The 15,719-nt window shown below is 45.0% G+C and overlaps 1 protein-coding gene across 1 annotated transcript; it reads left to right on the top strand.

The window, feature by feature from the left end:
• The first annotated feature begins 4,315 nt into the window (after window positions 1–4,315).
• Window positions 4,316–15,678, top strand: rab40b (RAB40B, member RAS oncogene family). Its single transcript, XM_087845043.1, has 6 exons — window positions 4,316–4,657; window positions 10,667–10,727; window positions 12,204–12,264; window positions 12,918–12,995; window positions 13,226–13,448; window positions 13,937–15,678. The coding sequence occupies exons 1-6, from the start codon at window positions 4,516–4,518 to the stop codon at window positions 14,227–14,229; spliced, it is 858 nt and encodes a 285-aa protein (XP_087701169.1). The 5' UTR covers window positions 4,316–4,515; the 3' UTR covers window positions 14,230–15,678.
• Window positions 15,679–15,719: the final 41 nt, after the last annotated feature.

The following is a 15,719-nucleotide window of genomic DNA, read 5'->3' as shown; positions in this document are numbered from 1 at the left end:
TAAAGGGTTGAACTGAAAGCATAACTCATGAGCCACAACAAAGAAGTCTTTGACGACTTTAACGAAGCTTCATGTCACAGATTCATCCATCGATGCAGATAATGAATTTCTCAACTATCTAAATCTACCAAAACTAAAGGACGAGCAGGTTGTGGTTCTGGATTCTCCTTTTTTTCTTTTCTTTTTTAAATTATTTTGGATTTTCAAAATATAAAGCAAAAACAAACCCAAAAACAAGCAGGCTCAGATGTGTTGCAGTAAAAACAGTTAATTCAGACAAACATGCACATCGCAAAACACACAAGACAGAACACCAAAAGCTGGAATAGAGTTTACAGATCTGGGCCCAGTTTAGCCCAGTCCGGCCTCCACAAAGTGTTCCAGACATTCAAAAGAGTCTTTACAGTCTTTGCTGATCTCTTCCATTTGTATTATGGACATCATGTCTGTTACTGCCAGCTGAAAGGAAGGAGGAGTGGGGACTCCCTCAGGATTAGTCTCTGGGCACCAATCAGACCTAACGACGGCTGCTGCACTGTAGCCGGGAGCAGCTCTGAGCAAGCTGTAGGGCTTCATATATGCGCTGGAATACCAGTGAAATATATTAGACCAAGCGCCTGTGGATGAGGGACAAGACCAAAAAGCATGAAACAACGTCTGCCAACCTTGGAAAGAGCTTGGAAAGAAAAACGTCTGGACTTCTTTAAGTTTCCTTGAAGACGTTTCATCTGAAAAGCTTCTAAGCGCAACTGCTGTAGAGTCCTAGATTTTAAGTCCTGTGGGAGTGTCCCCCCAAGAGGATCTATTCATCCTCTATCTAACCACATGAGCCGAGGTGTGAAAACAAGTGGGGGTCACAATGAGCCAAGGTTTTGGGTGAACCCATTGTGAAACTTAGCCCCACTCTATCATGTGATTGACTGAGGTCAATTTGGGACTTTCCACCAGTTGCTCTTAGAACTGAAGAAGCTTCTCGGATGAAATGTCTTCAATGAAACTTAGTCCAGGCGAATTTCGTTCCAAGCTGCTTAGACTACAATGACCTGGATGACTGAGAACCTTCACAGACATTATTCTTACCATATTCTTACCTATAAGGCACACTTAAAAGCCTTTCATCTTCTCAAAAATCGACAGTGCGCCTTATGCATGAGTTCTGGTTGTGCTTACTGACCTTGAAACGGTTTTATGTGCTACATGGCGCTCAAAAATCTGTCAAATCATGTTTTAGTACAACTTTGGTAGCTACGAAGCCGCACCGCTGATCAATTGAAAGAAAGAAAGTGTACTTTATTGATCCCCGTGGGGAAATTCCTCTCTGCATTTAACCCATTCACTCAGTGAAGCAGTGGGCAGCCATTGGGCGCCCGGGGAGCAGTGTGTGGGGACGGTACCTTGCTCAGGGGTACCTCAGGGTAGCTGTTCAGGGGAATTGAACCCCCAACCTTCCGATCATGGGGCCACCACTCTACCTACTGAGCTATCCCTTGCCGGAGCATTGTGGCTACAGTAGTCAGAAGTCTCGGTCTTCAGGTCCCAAAATCACACAAACACTGCGGTATCACTGAGAGTTAAAAACTGTCTAAATTCTTTCATCTTTAATAAAAATGATCAGCGTTGCTGCTTTACCAGGTGTAACAATGAAGTTTAACATCCAGGCATCCATGAAAACAGAAGTTATTAAATTTAACGGAGTTAGAAGTTAGCAGGAAGTTAGCTCGCTAGCTTCCAGCTAAACATGATATAGCATGTTCTGACTGAGAGGTTTCTGAAAAAATCAAGCGTACAGCTCTGCTGTCACTTCCTACATAAATGAAGACAAAGATACTAAACAGCAGTGACGTTTGTAGGGTTACTGAAGTTGGGCTAGCTGCTATATAATGACGTGCTACGTGATTGCTAGCGACACAGCTATGACATAAATGGTAAATGGCCTGTATTTGTATAGCGCTTTTACTAGTCCCCCCTAGGGACCCCAAAGCGCTTTACACACCCAGTCATCCACCCATTGGTGCAGGCAAGCTACAGTTGTAGCCACAGCTGCCCTGGGGCGCACTGACAGAGGCGAGGCTGCCATATTGCACCATCGGCCCTTCTGGCCATCACCAGTAGGCATAGGTGAAGTGTATTGCCCAAGGACACAACGACCGAGACTGTCCGAGCCGGGGCTCGAACCGGCAACCTTCCGATTACAAGACGAACTCCCAACTCTTGAGCCACGATCGCCACATAAACACAGTAAAGTTGGAGGATGAACGCTAAGTTTCTCCCACTCAATAAAAGTTACCGTGAGGGTTCCCGATGGTTCGAGACAAATGCAATCGCATGGCAGGATGCTGTAAACGGATGCTGTAACTTCAGTCAGGAGAACAACTGAGATAATCCATCCACAATACGAGGTTAGTCATTAATATACTGCAACAACATGGGAATAGAGCAGCTGCAGAGAATTCAGCATTAATAAATCAATGTTATGGAGGGGTTAGAGAATCAATGAATCATTGTTTTTCACGAGGCGGGTCTGGGCCCGCTTGAGAGTCGGCGCAGTGGCAGGATGGCTGCTGTGTTGCCTGGGATTACTCCTCACCCCCTACCCAACCCTGTTGCTGGTCACGTGCTCTATAATGTTGTGCTGTGGACAAATGTGGACAAACTCCTCTGCACAGAAAGCACATATTTATGTGCTTTCTGTGCAGAGGAGTTTTTTTGTTTCCTGTTCTCGTGCTGTCCTCTATAGCCCAGCATGGGCAGAGCATGTCTGTGTTGTGTGTGTAAGGTCGGGGGCGGGTTAATTCCACTGCAGGGCAACCTGCCACTGCATGTGGCGAATAAAATTTGAACTTGAACTTGAAGTGGAGGAAGCAAGAAGAATAAGCTGAGTAAAGTTTGACTTATCTGACTGTTTTGTTTCGCTTAATGCGCCTTATAATCCGAAAAATACAGTACTTCTTGATTGCTTGTGAACATCACAGCAACATGATGTATATGACATGAAATCACCATTAAAGGCTTGTGTAGAGTATATCAGTATAATCTCATTCAACTGTTATTGACAAAATAAGAGAAAAATCTTAAGTTTACTCTGATGCTTCACACTTAATAATTAATAATTATCTTCCATTATTATAGCTTCTGTTAATTAGGGGGACTTTGGGTATCAGTGAGCTACGTAACGCTAGAATCATTTTCTTTTTAAAAATATTCTTGAGGATCAGTTAATCTCTTGAAAGAATGGCTGTGATGTAGTGATGGTTGTTGGTTGTTGTTTCAGTAAAGCATTTATTATAATTTTTCTCACGTGTTCCCATCAACAGCTGTTAACGTGACAAACCTAAAATACTGTATGTGTGAAATTTACTGTATATGAACATCAAAGTGATGCAACAAACAAATGTCAGGCAGTTTGGTGTGACACTGACACCTGCTGGATGTCATCAATAAAGCTGAATCCGGAGTTGAACACTGTGTGCTGCTTCCTGTTTGTTGGATACCGAAGTCAGGAGTTAAACTTTATTTAAAAATAACAAAGGAGAAAAGATAAATTCAAAGCTTTAAAGTCTGACCTCAAACAGTCCTGACAGGTTGAAAGGATGTTTTCATATTTACATTTGTCACTAATTTATATCTGCTGTTGCTGTTATTGTGCCTCGGCCTCGGGGAAACCAGAGCACAACACAAAAAAAGATAACTCCCCCCTCCCTGCTCCCGGGGAGGACCAACCCTGCCAGTTTGTGGTTTTACAGCAACCAAATATGTCATTCATCGTTGTCAGGGTGGGCACGGCCAAAACAGCCAAAACATGTTGTTGAGGTGACTGCTGTTGTGAGTTGGTGCTGTATAAATAACATTGTCACGCTTCTTCCTTTGACTGCATTAAGACATTTCCGACAGTCACTGCTTCACAAAACTCAGAGAGACGCAGATGGACATCATGAAATATCTCCTGCAAATGTAACCTCAGTCTGCTCCGAGTGCTGCACTTGTTGATCTGAACATCAGCCTCATCAAACCCGGACTGCTGTCTGCCTGAAGGCTCATCTCTAGACTCTTCCTGTGTAAAGCATCTCTTCCGCCCAGCCGCTGTCATGCTTTTATTTTCTCAATCCAAACAGGAAATTGTTGCCTTTTCTATTTCTGTTCAGCTTGACGTCACTTAGTAAGCCAATCGCACAGCTTGTCCCTCTCGCTGATGGACGTCTCCAACGTCCAATCCTGACTCAAGGTTGCCCTAGCAACTCGAACGATTACCCAATCGAACCGAGATAAACACCCTCCCTCACCTCCTCAGCTGGAGCAGGGAGGGGGGAGGCCAGAGATCCATGAGTTGCTCCTCAGTCCGGGAGCAGACCTGGACCTGAACCGTCGTGCGTAAAAGCGCGCCGATGGCACAGCTGGACGCGCTCCGAGCAGCTCCTGAACACGCTCCAGTCTGAGTGCGGGGTCCTGGGGGGGAGGAGAGGTGGAAGCCTGCTCTCATCTCAGGATGGGACACCACAGCCGTCACCCGCCGCGAGCATGAGCCACAGAAGCAGCCCGGCGCGCGCCTACGACTTTCTGCTCAAGTTCCTGCTGGTGGGCGACAGCGACGTGGGGAAGGGCGAGATCCTGGCCAGCCTGCAGGACGGAGCCACCGAGTCCCCGTACGGCTACAACATGGGTGAGTGGGGGGAGTAGGGTCAGCTGTCCGGTGATCTCTGTGGAGGCTGCTGACACCGAGTCCTCCATCAGGAGTCTGACTTCATGTTCACTCAAACTTTAAGCGCCTCCATCAGAGCTCCACAGCAGCCTCTCTGACGTCAAAGCTTTATGAAAAGAAAAGAATGATGTTATTATTAGTTATAGAATAAAATAATAGAATAAAATCTTTTCATAAGGACTAATATTAGTCCTTATGAAAAGATTTTATTCTGAGTTGAAAAATGAAAGTTAGTGATTAAAGTTTACAAGAAAAAGCTGTTTTTGTGAAACAAGTTTATTCTTAAAAATAAACAAATGTATTCACGTTTACTTTAATAAACAGCTGAGTGTATTTTATTATTGAAAGCATTTTAACGGGTTCACAAGTTTTACTCTTTCAAAATAAGAGCCATAGTTGTTAAGATATGCATTGTTCTCTGGTGAGCAGAAACCATCCAACTAACTGATGGTTTGGATCCACTGCGTATAAAAACTGGACATAATCACTGTGATGTCACTCAACAGTGGTGATTGGCTGGTTTTAGAGCCTGCCCCCTGTGGACGTCAGAGGAACTGCAGTGAAGTATTGCTTTGTTCTGGGAAGCATTAGAAGCTCCACACACGTTTTAGTTTGTAATATACACACGTGTGTGTGTGTGTGTGTGTCTGTGTGTGTGTGTGTGTGTGTGTGTGTGTGTGTGTCTCTGTGTGTGTGTGTGTGTGTGTGTGTGTGTGTGTCTGTGTGTCTGTGTGTGTGGCGCTGGCAGCTGCTCATGACTCATGCTCGGCCTGCAGGAGGGTGACAGGACGAGTTGAAGCTCCAAGTTCACGCGCTGACACACGATGTAACACGCTGTGCTCACGAGTCACATGACCACACGCTCAACCTGCTGTCATAAAAACTGATTTCATATTTAAATATGTAACGTCCTGCACACGGCTGTCATCTCCCTGCAGAAAAGTCCAAACTGAGCTTTTAGGACAGTTTCATAGATGATCTGAGCTCCACCGTGGTCAGACGTGACGTGCAGCAGCAGCAGGTGATGTTACTCACCTGTTTACAGCAGACTCGTGTTTTCATGTTTTATACTTGGACACAAAACGATTTAGCAGCAGAGAACAGTCTGCTGGCTCAGGAGATGAGTCCTCACACGCCAAAAAATCTCCCCCGCACATAAAAAGGCCTGCTGACATCACCAGCCACAGCCTGCAGTGAGGAGGTCAAAGGTCACAGATGACAGGCCAGCACCATGCTTTGTGGATGCAGAAAAACACCCACGTGGTCTCTGAATCATCCTGGAGGAAGGAAGGCTGTACTCTCATGTCTAATTCTGAAGTGAAAGAAGTAAATTCAAAAAATAGAAAATGTATAAAAATCTGTAGTAAGTTTTATCCAATCATCCTGTTTTTAAAATATCGCACACAGATACACCATCAGTAATATTTGTGTCTCCTAACAGTGAAATGACATCCAGTGATAATAATCAACTCAGCCTACGTTCATTAATCACAGTGAGACCAAAGCTCAGATCTAAACACTCAGTTTACACCAGTTTTTTATGGCGTTGGCTTTGTATGATGTCATAGGGAGGTTATATCCTTATACGGTCAATCTCAGGCACAGAAGCCCCGCCCACTTGCTATTTAAACCTTCTGTGGTGAGGGGCAGCCAGTCTCCGTATGAGATGAAGGATTATTCTGAACTGTGAGTCAAGCAAAGAATTACAATATGGAGCAAAATCATTACTCAAAAAAGTAATCTATTACACATTACTCATTACTTTGCTTAAAAGTGATGCGCTGCGTTACTTAATTACGCTGAAGAAAGTTTTTTGTTCCATTGCTTTCTCATTACTCCGTAAATTGTCCTGATGAGGACACAGGTACGCTCTTTCTTTAATTGTTCAGGTATGAACAAAAAGCAAAGATGGAAACCAGCACAAAGACACTTCGGAGTGGTCACCACGGTGATTCTGGACAGGTAGGAACAGGCTGACTGCTCATCAGTTTGTTACCTGTTGATGTTCAGGCTCTGGCTGCTGGGCCGGGGTCTGCATACACCCAGCTTCACCATCAGTCTGGGTTCTTGGCTAGCTAAGTGTTAGCATGCTACCTGTGCAGATGTTAGCACTATAATGCAGCTGCTTCTGTACTGGGCGCAGTTTGCACCATGCTGTTGGGTCCTTTCATGCAGTAAATTGGTTTTGAACACACATCCTGGGTTCTGAGAAACTGTGGAAACTGTAGGATAAAGTGTTCATTGATACAGTAACAGGGAAACTAGAGATCTGTGGTTTTCTGGAGGAACTACGTTGGACATGTTGATCTGAATGTTTGCTGAACCTCAGCTGTGACACTGCTGATGAACAGAAATCAGTTTTTGTTTAGTAACTTTTTGTCTTTGGTCTCTCAGACGTGGATTGGGTGGATTAGTCAGTAGCAGCGACATCAGCAGAGGCCTCGAGTCGTGCCGTTTCTGGGTTTTCCTTGGTGTGAGGACGGTTTCAGGCTGATGGAAAACCGCTGGTTTCTGCTGTTTCTGGGTCATCTCCTCTAACGGGAGGCATGACGGCACACAGACATAGCTGTGGTGAAACTGTGGGACTGGCTCTCAGGTCCAGGAGGGGGCTTTGCTCTCCCGCCGAGTCCAGAGAAGAGCTGGCTGCAGTGCAAAGCTGAGCCAAACCACATGGGGAAGCCTTGATTAGCATTGACGCGAGCTCGGAAAAATGCACACAAACAGCTTGCTAGTTTATTCTCTGTGCTTTTATGAGCCGTTGATAATTACTCCCAAATGAGACACGCGGAGACGGGCCAAGCGCTTGTTTACGGTCTGATCGGCTCTTTTATAACATCCTTCTGAGTGTTGTGTAACTCCACAAAAACACTCCACTCTCCCATCTACTCCAAACGTGCACTGTGAGAGTGTTTGTGTGGTTGTGGTGCTGCTGTGAGCTGCTCGTGGGGGTATAATGATGCTGCTGCTGCTGCCAGGAGAGGCTGACTCATTCCTCCGGTGTGAACCGGCTCTTAGGCCGACCTTCACTATACATGAAGAATACTGTCAGAGATGATGTGTTTGTTTGGGTTTGAACTGATTGTGACGACTTCTTTACAGATGGCACACAAAGATGTAAGTGGTCACATTTCCGTGCAGCAGCACGACAGAACCTCTGACATCATTAACCATTTGTGAGTCCAGATCTCCCCTCAGTTCCCAAACAGAGGTACTAACAGTCTGATAAATGATGGCTGCTCGCCCAGGTGTTACAATAAAACTTAAAGAGGGGTAATCGGTACCATAATACTGCCTGTTTTATTATTCAGACTCAATTATAACTCAGAGCTAACACAAGAAGGGCCACTCTAACATCAGGCTGTGAAGTAGGGCTGGGTATCGTCACTGATTTCTAGAATCGATTCAATTCAGTTCGATTTAAATCTGGGAAATTTTGCCTCAGACAGTCAGAAATACTATAACTCAGATCAGTGCATTTACATATTTTTGTATCTATAAAAAGGAAGCTGACACTTGTGAGACTTTATCAAAGGTGTGAGCATCACAGCAGAGGCCTTTGTGTCAAAGTAACTGAGGATAAAACACAGAAAAACATGAAGGAGATTTTCCTGTTCTGGATGTTATAAAAATATTCTGCAGTAGATCAAAAACAAAAGAAAACCATTAATCAACTTATGAACATCACCTCTGAAGTTACAGAGGTTTTATTACAGACACGGCGTTTTGCAATTTTGCATAATTTAAAAAAGTTTAAATTTGCTCAGAAGAGTGTTGAACGGCAAAAATTAGGTTTTCTTTTCGGAAGTAATTAAAAGGGAAAAAAAACGCGTCCGACAGCCTGTAAACAGCGGTAGACCTGTGCGTAACAAGCAAACGAATAATGCAGAAAACAGATTTTTAGACGGGAAACTGAGAGAGAGAGAGAGCTGTGCATGAAGTGAGATTTTATCGTGTTGGAAGCAAAACAGCAAAAGTCAGAGTGAATTCATGACGATGTTTATGTGAAGCGTAGTTTGGATCTTCTTTTGCTGGTTCAGTCAGTATTGTTTGGAGAGAGATCAAACTAACAGCTCTAGAATCAGCGCATAAAGGACGTGAACACAAAGCTCGACCCGCCGACACATCAGAATCAGCGAGCTGTCGGCTTTCAGCTCGTGTCCGTGCCGTCGGGTGAGAAAGTCACATCTCACTGATTCTGATGCGTCGGCAGGTCGCGCTTTGTGTTTACGTCTTTGTGCAGAATCCGTGTTCCTGCTCTCATTTACTGTTTTAGCTGTTTGGTGGTTGTTGAAATGTTGTGAGGTTTAACCTGAGATTCTGGCGTTTTGGGCAAAATAAATTTCTATTAAAAAATCGATTCAGGATTTTAATGAATCGATATCACGCTATCCAAGCCAGAATCGATTTTAATCGATAAATCGATCATCAAAACCCACCCCTACTGTGAAGCTAACACAATGCTAATGTGGCTAAGTTATCAATTCTTAGTTAATGGGACACAAAGCTATCAGATAGCGTGTTAATGTGACATTAGTTTAGCTAAGGTAAACCTTAAATAGGCTAACAGCAGTAAATGAAGCTAGAGCAACATAAGAAGATGATTTTCTCGACTAACGTCAGCTAGCGTATCGTCGTGTTAGCGTATCGTCGTGTTAGCGTGGCTAATATCTGAGAGCAGGACATGAAGCTAATGTAAGAAGCTGCTTATTATTTTTGTGCACAGGCTGTTTTAACTGTAGTGTTGCTAAGCTACAAACAACCGCTAATCAGAGTTTTACAGTTTTATATTTTTAAATTCAATTTTATTTCTAATTAAGTTTATTTGTTATTGTTGGAACATGTTTACTGTTTGCTTTGTTTGATTCCAGTGTTTGTTTTATTCTTCTTATTTATTTGTTTATACAATAAAAACAGAACTTTGTGAAATCAGTTGACTCACACTCTTGTACACAAGTCTCAGTAACGCCTCCTGTACTGTGCAACTGTTATTGTGTCACACTGAAAGAACAAAGATGAATCAGTTTGTGCAGATTTGAATAAAGGAATCTTGTTTCGTGGACTCGGGCCTGCTGGTGTTTAAACTGAATCATGGAGCTCTTATTGTCACCCTGCAGCAGCTACGTTTCCCAGCGCTCTGCTGTTTAGACGTCTGTCAGCAGACCTTTCTGTTATGCCTGTTATGTAACTCCACTTTCCCTTCATGCATCGCGCACACCAGCGTGTGTGTGTGCAATAACTTGGACTCAGCGTGTGTCGGCGGGGCTTATGTCTCCCAGAATAACTCCTACGTTATATCACGTCTTGTTCTCTCAGGATATTCTCCCGCAGATATTTTCATACGTGTTCGATACGAGGAGCTGTTCGTTGCTAATGGCACATTATTAATTTATAGTCAGTTATCAGGGAGCCCTCTTTCTGTTCGTTGAGCAGTTGAATTCTTATAATTATTAACTCATCTTTCTGTGCAGGGATTGGCTGGGATTCAACCTGCATGGACACAGGAATCAGTATTCATAATTTAGTATTGTGTGTTTTTGCTTTTATGCTTTTGTCAAAACTAGTAAATGAATAAACAAATGACTTAAGATTCAAATCTTAAGTCTTTAATCTTAATCTTAATCTTAAAAATTCAAATTCAAATCCTCGCAAATTCATTCATCACAGTCAAAGTCAGTCTTTTCTGATTTGATGTTACTTGTGATCAGTAGTGGTTTTTGATATGGGCGACACGGGCGGTTGCCCGGGGCGGCATCACGGGCATCGTACTCATGCTGCTGCGACGCCATGCCAGCGCATATTGGGGATGGCATAGGCACCGATCGGTTTTCTGATGCCCATCTGCTGGGCCCAGGGCGCCAAACAGGCTCGGACCGCCGCTGTTTGTGATGCATGTTTGAGATGTTTGGCACGTTGAATCTAAAACTGCTGCTCGTTGGTTTGATCTGAATCTTTCCTTCTGCTGTTTTTCAGGAATCGACTACAAGACGACCACCATCCTCCTGGACGGGAGAAGAGTGAAGCTGCAGCTCTGGTACGAACACGCCGTCGTTCACACGGCTGCCTTCGTCTCACGTTATCAGTCTGTGTAGAAAGAAAGCAGAGGACAACCAACATATACAGGAGGCCTGTTTGAGCCAATAAAAAGCTTTTTCAGGTAGCTGCTGAGCTTCATCAGCTTCAGCCTGACGGGTGTTAAAGGCTCGCTTCACTCAGTGAAAATATTCCTTCAGTTTTAGTTTGACGTTTCAGTTTTATGTCCAAAGAAACTGAGAGGAACGGAGCTGACAGCACAGCCTGAGCGTGTGTGGTGGATATTAAAAGCCTTAATGTGACAGCAGGGCTGATAAAACCTCCTCTGATGCTGCAGCTGACAGGATGTCGTCATCAGAGGCCGAACGCCGTAAAAGCTTAACCACGCAAGACGTGTGTGACCCGCCCTGCTGGACACGTCACACCAACTAACCTGGAAGTGACCAGGACTTTTATTTTGAAGGACCAGTCCAGGATGATGATGTCATCGTAAGAGCGTCTGCAGCACTGATGCTTTTACTTTGGCATAAAAGAATGATGTCATTGGATGAAATCAGCGGAGCTGTACTCGAGTAAATCTACTCAGTTTGTTTCTGTGACGACGGTTTGCTGCTCCGCACGAACTCGTGTTTCAGCCGAGGCGCCGTCACATGTTCAGTCTGCAGCTGTGATGTTTAAGCGGACGCGCCGCTGTGTGTGTGTGATCCTGTCTGGATCTGCCGCTCTGACTTTGATAACTGGCGGCCATCTTTTCCCCGCCCGCGTGCTCATGAGCCAAGCAAACCCCTGCTGTGGCGTTTCTTACTGTGGACAGGAACAACAAACCCACAGGGCGCGCTACGTTTGCAGGAAGAGGCGGAGACAAGCGTCTGTGCACATGTTCATCACCACAGTCAGGACGCTGCTGTGCAAAAGTCTTGAGCCCCCTTTCATGTCAGCCTCAGCTGAAATCAGCAGTAAATACGACTGCGTGCTTAAAAAGCAGGTTTTTCACAGGAGTTTGAGACACTGGGCAGCTCTGAGTCTCTGAATCCAGTCAAACACAACAACACAAAGAAACCACGACTCTGCCTGAACTAGAGGAAGCACTGACCTTTCACAATAAGAGTGAGGGGAGAACCCAGCCCACCATGTCTGTGCACACTTCCTCCAGAGCCTCGGGAACACTTCAATCCTAATCTGTCCACGACTTCATGACAGAACCCTTAAAACCAGGACGCACTGTCACCGGCTTCCTGTGTTTGGACCTTTTTCCATAATTAGAACAAGTTTTCACGTTCAGGCAGCTGAAGTCGGCCCCGTGAGACGGCGTTCCAAAGTAAAGCTGGGAGTTTGTTTTTCCTCGGACAACGGGAGAGCTCATCCCAGTCTGACCTTCAGCTTCACAGTCATTAGTTAAGACTCTGAGTAATGTTTGATTGGAGGCGTGAGCGTCGCCACGGTGACCTTTAACCTCTCCCGGTCTGTGTTGTTTCAGGGACACGTCGGGGCAGGGCCGGTTCTGCACCATATTCCGATCTTATTCCAGAGGAGCACAGGTGAGCACCGAGTGCACTGCTGCAGACAAACACAGGGGGGCGCTCACTGAACCTGGGGGTGAGTTCTCCATTCTCCTAATGACCTTTGACCTTCACTGAATGTAAATGAACCCCTCGGCTGCTGTGAAGCAGTAACGGTTCTGTCATCAGAAGGATCAACATGAGTTCATCTTATTTTCTGAACAAATAACATTTTTAGTTTCAAACGTGCTCTGGAGCGCTGTGTTAGACGCGTTTTGGGGGTTCGAGGCTGAAGATGCTGATGCTGACCAGCTGTGAGTGCTGCTCTCTGATTGGACATGGAGCCATGTGACGCAGGCCGTGGCAGGAAGTGTGAGAAAACACGTTTCCCTGAATGTAGCTGTTCTGTTGTAGTCGCTCATCAGGGCTATTAGAGGACATGTAACCATGGAAACGGTGTCACTGTTGCCACGGCGAGGCTAAAAGTTGATCTCGAATCTGTAGTTTCAGTCACGGCGAGCAGGTAACGGCCTGCTGGCCCGAGAGCAGGGCGCTCGCACCTGTCAGTCAAAGAGGCCACGCCCCCAGCGATGCAGCCTTTAAGCTTTAATTTGAACAGGTGACGTAATGACGGTGAGATTATCTGCAGAGGCTGTAAACACGTTGATGAGAGTTTGTTTGTTTGTTTTCAGGGGGTCATCCTGGTGTATGACATCACCAACCGCTGGTCGTTTGACGGCATCGACAGGTGGATCAAAGAGATCGACGAGGTGAGCCATCGCTCTCCTGTTATCTAACAGCTGACCGGTGATGTCACAAACTCTCTGACTGAGTCAAAACGGCGCCCACGCCCGCTGAGGCAGCGCCTCTTTAGGTCGCCGTACTTCAAACGGTTCCCTTTGCTTTAAGCTGCCTCCTCCCACCTGACACACCTGACACACCTGTAACACTGAGTGTGCTTAACGACCCACATCCCCCTTTCTGTTCCCCGTTTACCCAGCATGCCCCAGGAGTTCCTAAGATCCTCGTTGGCAACCGTCTGCACCTGGCCTACAAGCGTCAAGTGACCACGGAGCAGGCGCAGGTGTACGCCGAGAAACTGGGCGTCACCTTCTTCGAGGTCAGCCCGCTGTGCAACTTCAATATCACCGAGTCGTTCACGGAGCTCGCCCGAATCGTGCTGATGAGACACGGCATGGAGCGCCTGTGGAGGCCCAGTAAAGGTGTGCCATTAGCTCCGCCCCCTGCAGGTCTTTGATGCAGCTTTAAAGTGGGACGTTCAGCTCTGCGCTGCCCCCTGCTGGAGGCTCCGCCTCACTGAGGATTCACTCATCCCAACATCATCCTGCTTCCACTCTTTCCTGAAAAAACACTTTTTATTCCTGAAATATTCCAACTTTGTTTTTATTCGTCGCTTTATTAACACAACATTTATGTTTTTATTCATTTATTGCTAAATTAATGTTCTTGGAATATTTTACAACTTTATTCCTAAATTTTTATGACTTTAGTCCTAAAAAATTAGGAAATGTATCCAAAAACATGTTATTGTGCAAATACATGATTCCATATTCAATGTTTCAATTTCCTAAACTTTTATAACTTTATTGATAAAGTGTTTTTTCATGAAATACAATAAATTTATAATGATTCTGTTTTGATTGGTTCTTCTCTGTGAGCGCTGTAATCTGATTGGTTCTCTGTGTGTCAGTGCTCAGTCTGCAGGACCTCTGCTGTCGCTCCATCGTTTCCTGCACGCCGGTCCACCTGGTCGACAAGTTGCCCCTCCCACTGGCTCTGAAGTCTCACCTAAAGTCCTTCTCTATGGCCAACGGCCTCAACGCTCGCATGATGCACGGACGCTCCTACTCCGTCACCGCCAGCGCCCACTACGGCGCCACCAAGAGGACTGGGGGGGCGCTGCTGAAAAAGCCCAAACTGATCCGGGCGCCGCCCCTCAGCCCGTCGGCTCAGAGCTGCAGAAACAGCTGTAAAATCTCCTAACGACAGTTACGGCACCGCCTGCTCCAACATTTGAAGATGGCGTTTGGAAGTGAAGAATTCCTCACCAGAACCTGAACCGCGCTTCAGACTTCCTGTTTGGTGACGTTGGCTTTGCCACCTGTGAGCTGCAGGCGTCCAGTCATAGGTGAGGTGACATCACATGGTTGGAAAACGACAGTGTCAGGAAAAACGCTCGAGCACGTCAGCCCGAAGTCTGAAAGCGTGACGTAAAGCTGCTCGATGCTCAGAAGACTGAGCGCGTTCAGCAGCCAATCAGAGCTGCAGACGCTGATCTATTCTTCCGGCTTTCTTCTGGTTTTTGTTACTTTTTTTATTTTTGAAACAGACTTTTTTTATTTACAGATTTTATAATAAAAACTTCAGTCAGATTTGTAAAATTCAGATTTCCTCCTTGAATCGTTCAGATGTGATTGGATCTGCAGGTGGGACAGTTTTCCACTCTGGGACTTCATTCTTGGAATTCTTCGGAGCCTCTGATTTCAGACTTCATGTTTGTTGATGAACTGAAACCGTGACCTTTGACACTTCCTGCGCTACATTTCCACCTCAGCGCTGAGGTTGTTTCCTCACCTGTACACAGAAGCACCTTGAAGCTGTGCTTTTGCACATCATTCTTCTTCACAAACGTTTTGTGTGCGATATTTGTACGTGTTGTAAATACGCCTGTTTGATATGAAGCTGAGGATGATGATGGTGATGATGAAGGAGGTGACTGTTAACCGTCAGTGTTTCAATAAAGTTGTCCACGTCACAGCGTGCACTTCCTGCTTCACGTGTTTTGTTTGTGTTGTGACATTAAAACGATGTTTGGAAGTTGTGTGTCTGTGTTGTTGCACACGCTTCTTTCTGGTTTTGTCTCGTAATCATTGTTTTCATCCAGTTTTGGTACTTTGTGCCATGTTGTTGCCTCACAGTTTATCATATGGTGAATTTGTGCGTTTCTGATTGTGTTTTTTTTGTCACCTTGTGTTAATGTTGGGTCTGTTGTGCTCACTCTTCATCTCACTGATCACATTTCATTTTATCTGCTCGTCTTTGTGTGTTTGCTGGTTGTGCTGCTGTGTTTGGTTTGTGTCTCTGTGATGATAATCACATGCATGTCTGACGTCACAGAGGAGTAAATGAACGCGCTGGTGGCTCTGACGTCATCATCAGATGAAAATCAGACGCTAATTTGTTTTTGATTAAAATTGAATATTACTTAAACTCTCTTAAATTAACCTCCAATAAAAAAGGTTTATCATTGATTGAAATTCATTCAGAAATGTTTAACGAATGAATCACAACTTTCAAGTACAAAGTTGTTATGAAGTCTGTCACATTCCCCCCTTTATTTGTTTATCCTTCTTATTTCATTGTGCTGTATATTGTTACTCTTATTTGCCCTGTGTGTCTACTGTACAAACTGAACTGGAATGACTGACTGTTCCCTTTATAATTTCAATAAAGTTTGGGGAAAAAAAGATGAA

Source organism: Neolamprologus brichardi, chromosome 8, assembly GCF_056152115.1.
Source record: "Neolamprologus brichardi isolate AB-2024 chromosome 8, ASM5615211v1, whole genome shotgun sequence".
In the NCBI taxonomy this organism is placed as follows: Eukaryota; Metazoa; Chordata; class Actinopteri; order Cichliformes; family Cichlidae; genus Neolamprologus; species Neolamprologus brichardi.
Note: the sequence above shows the minus strand (reverse complement) of the source record. Positions and strands in the feature narration are given on the sequence as shown.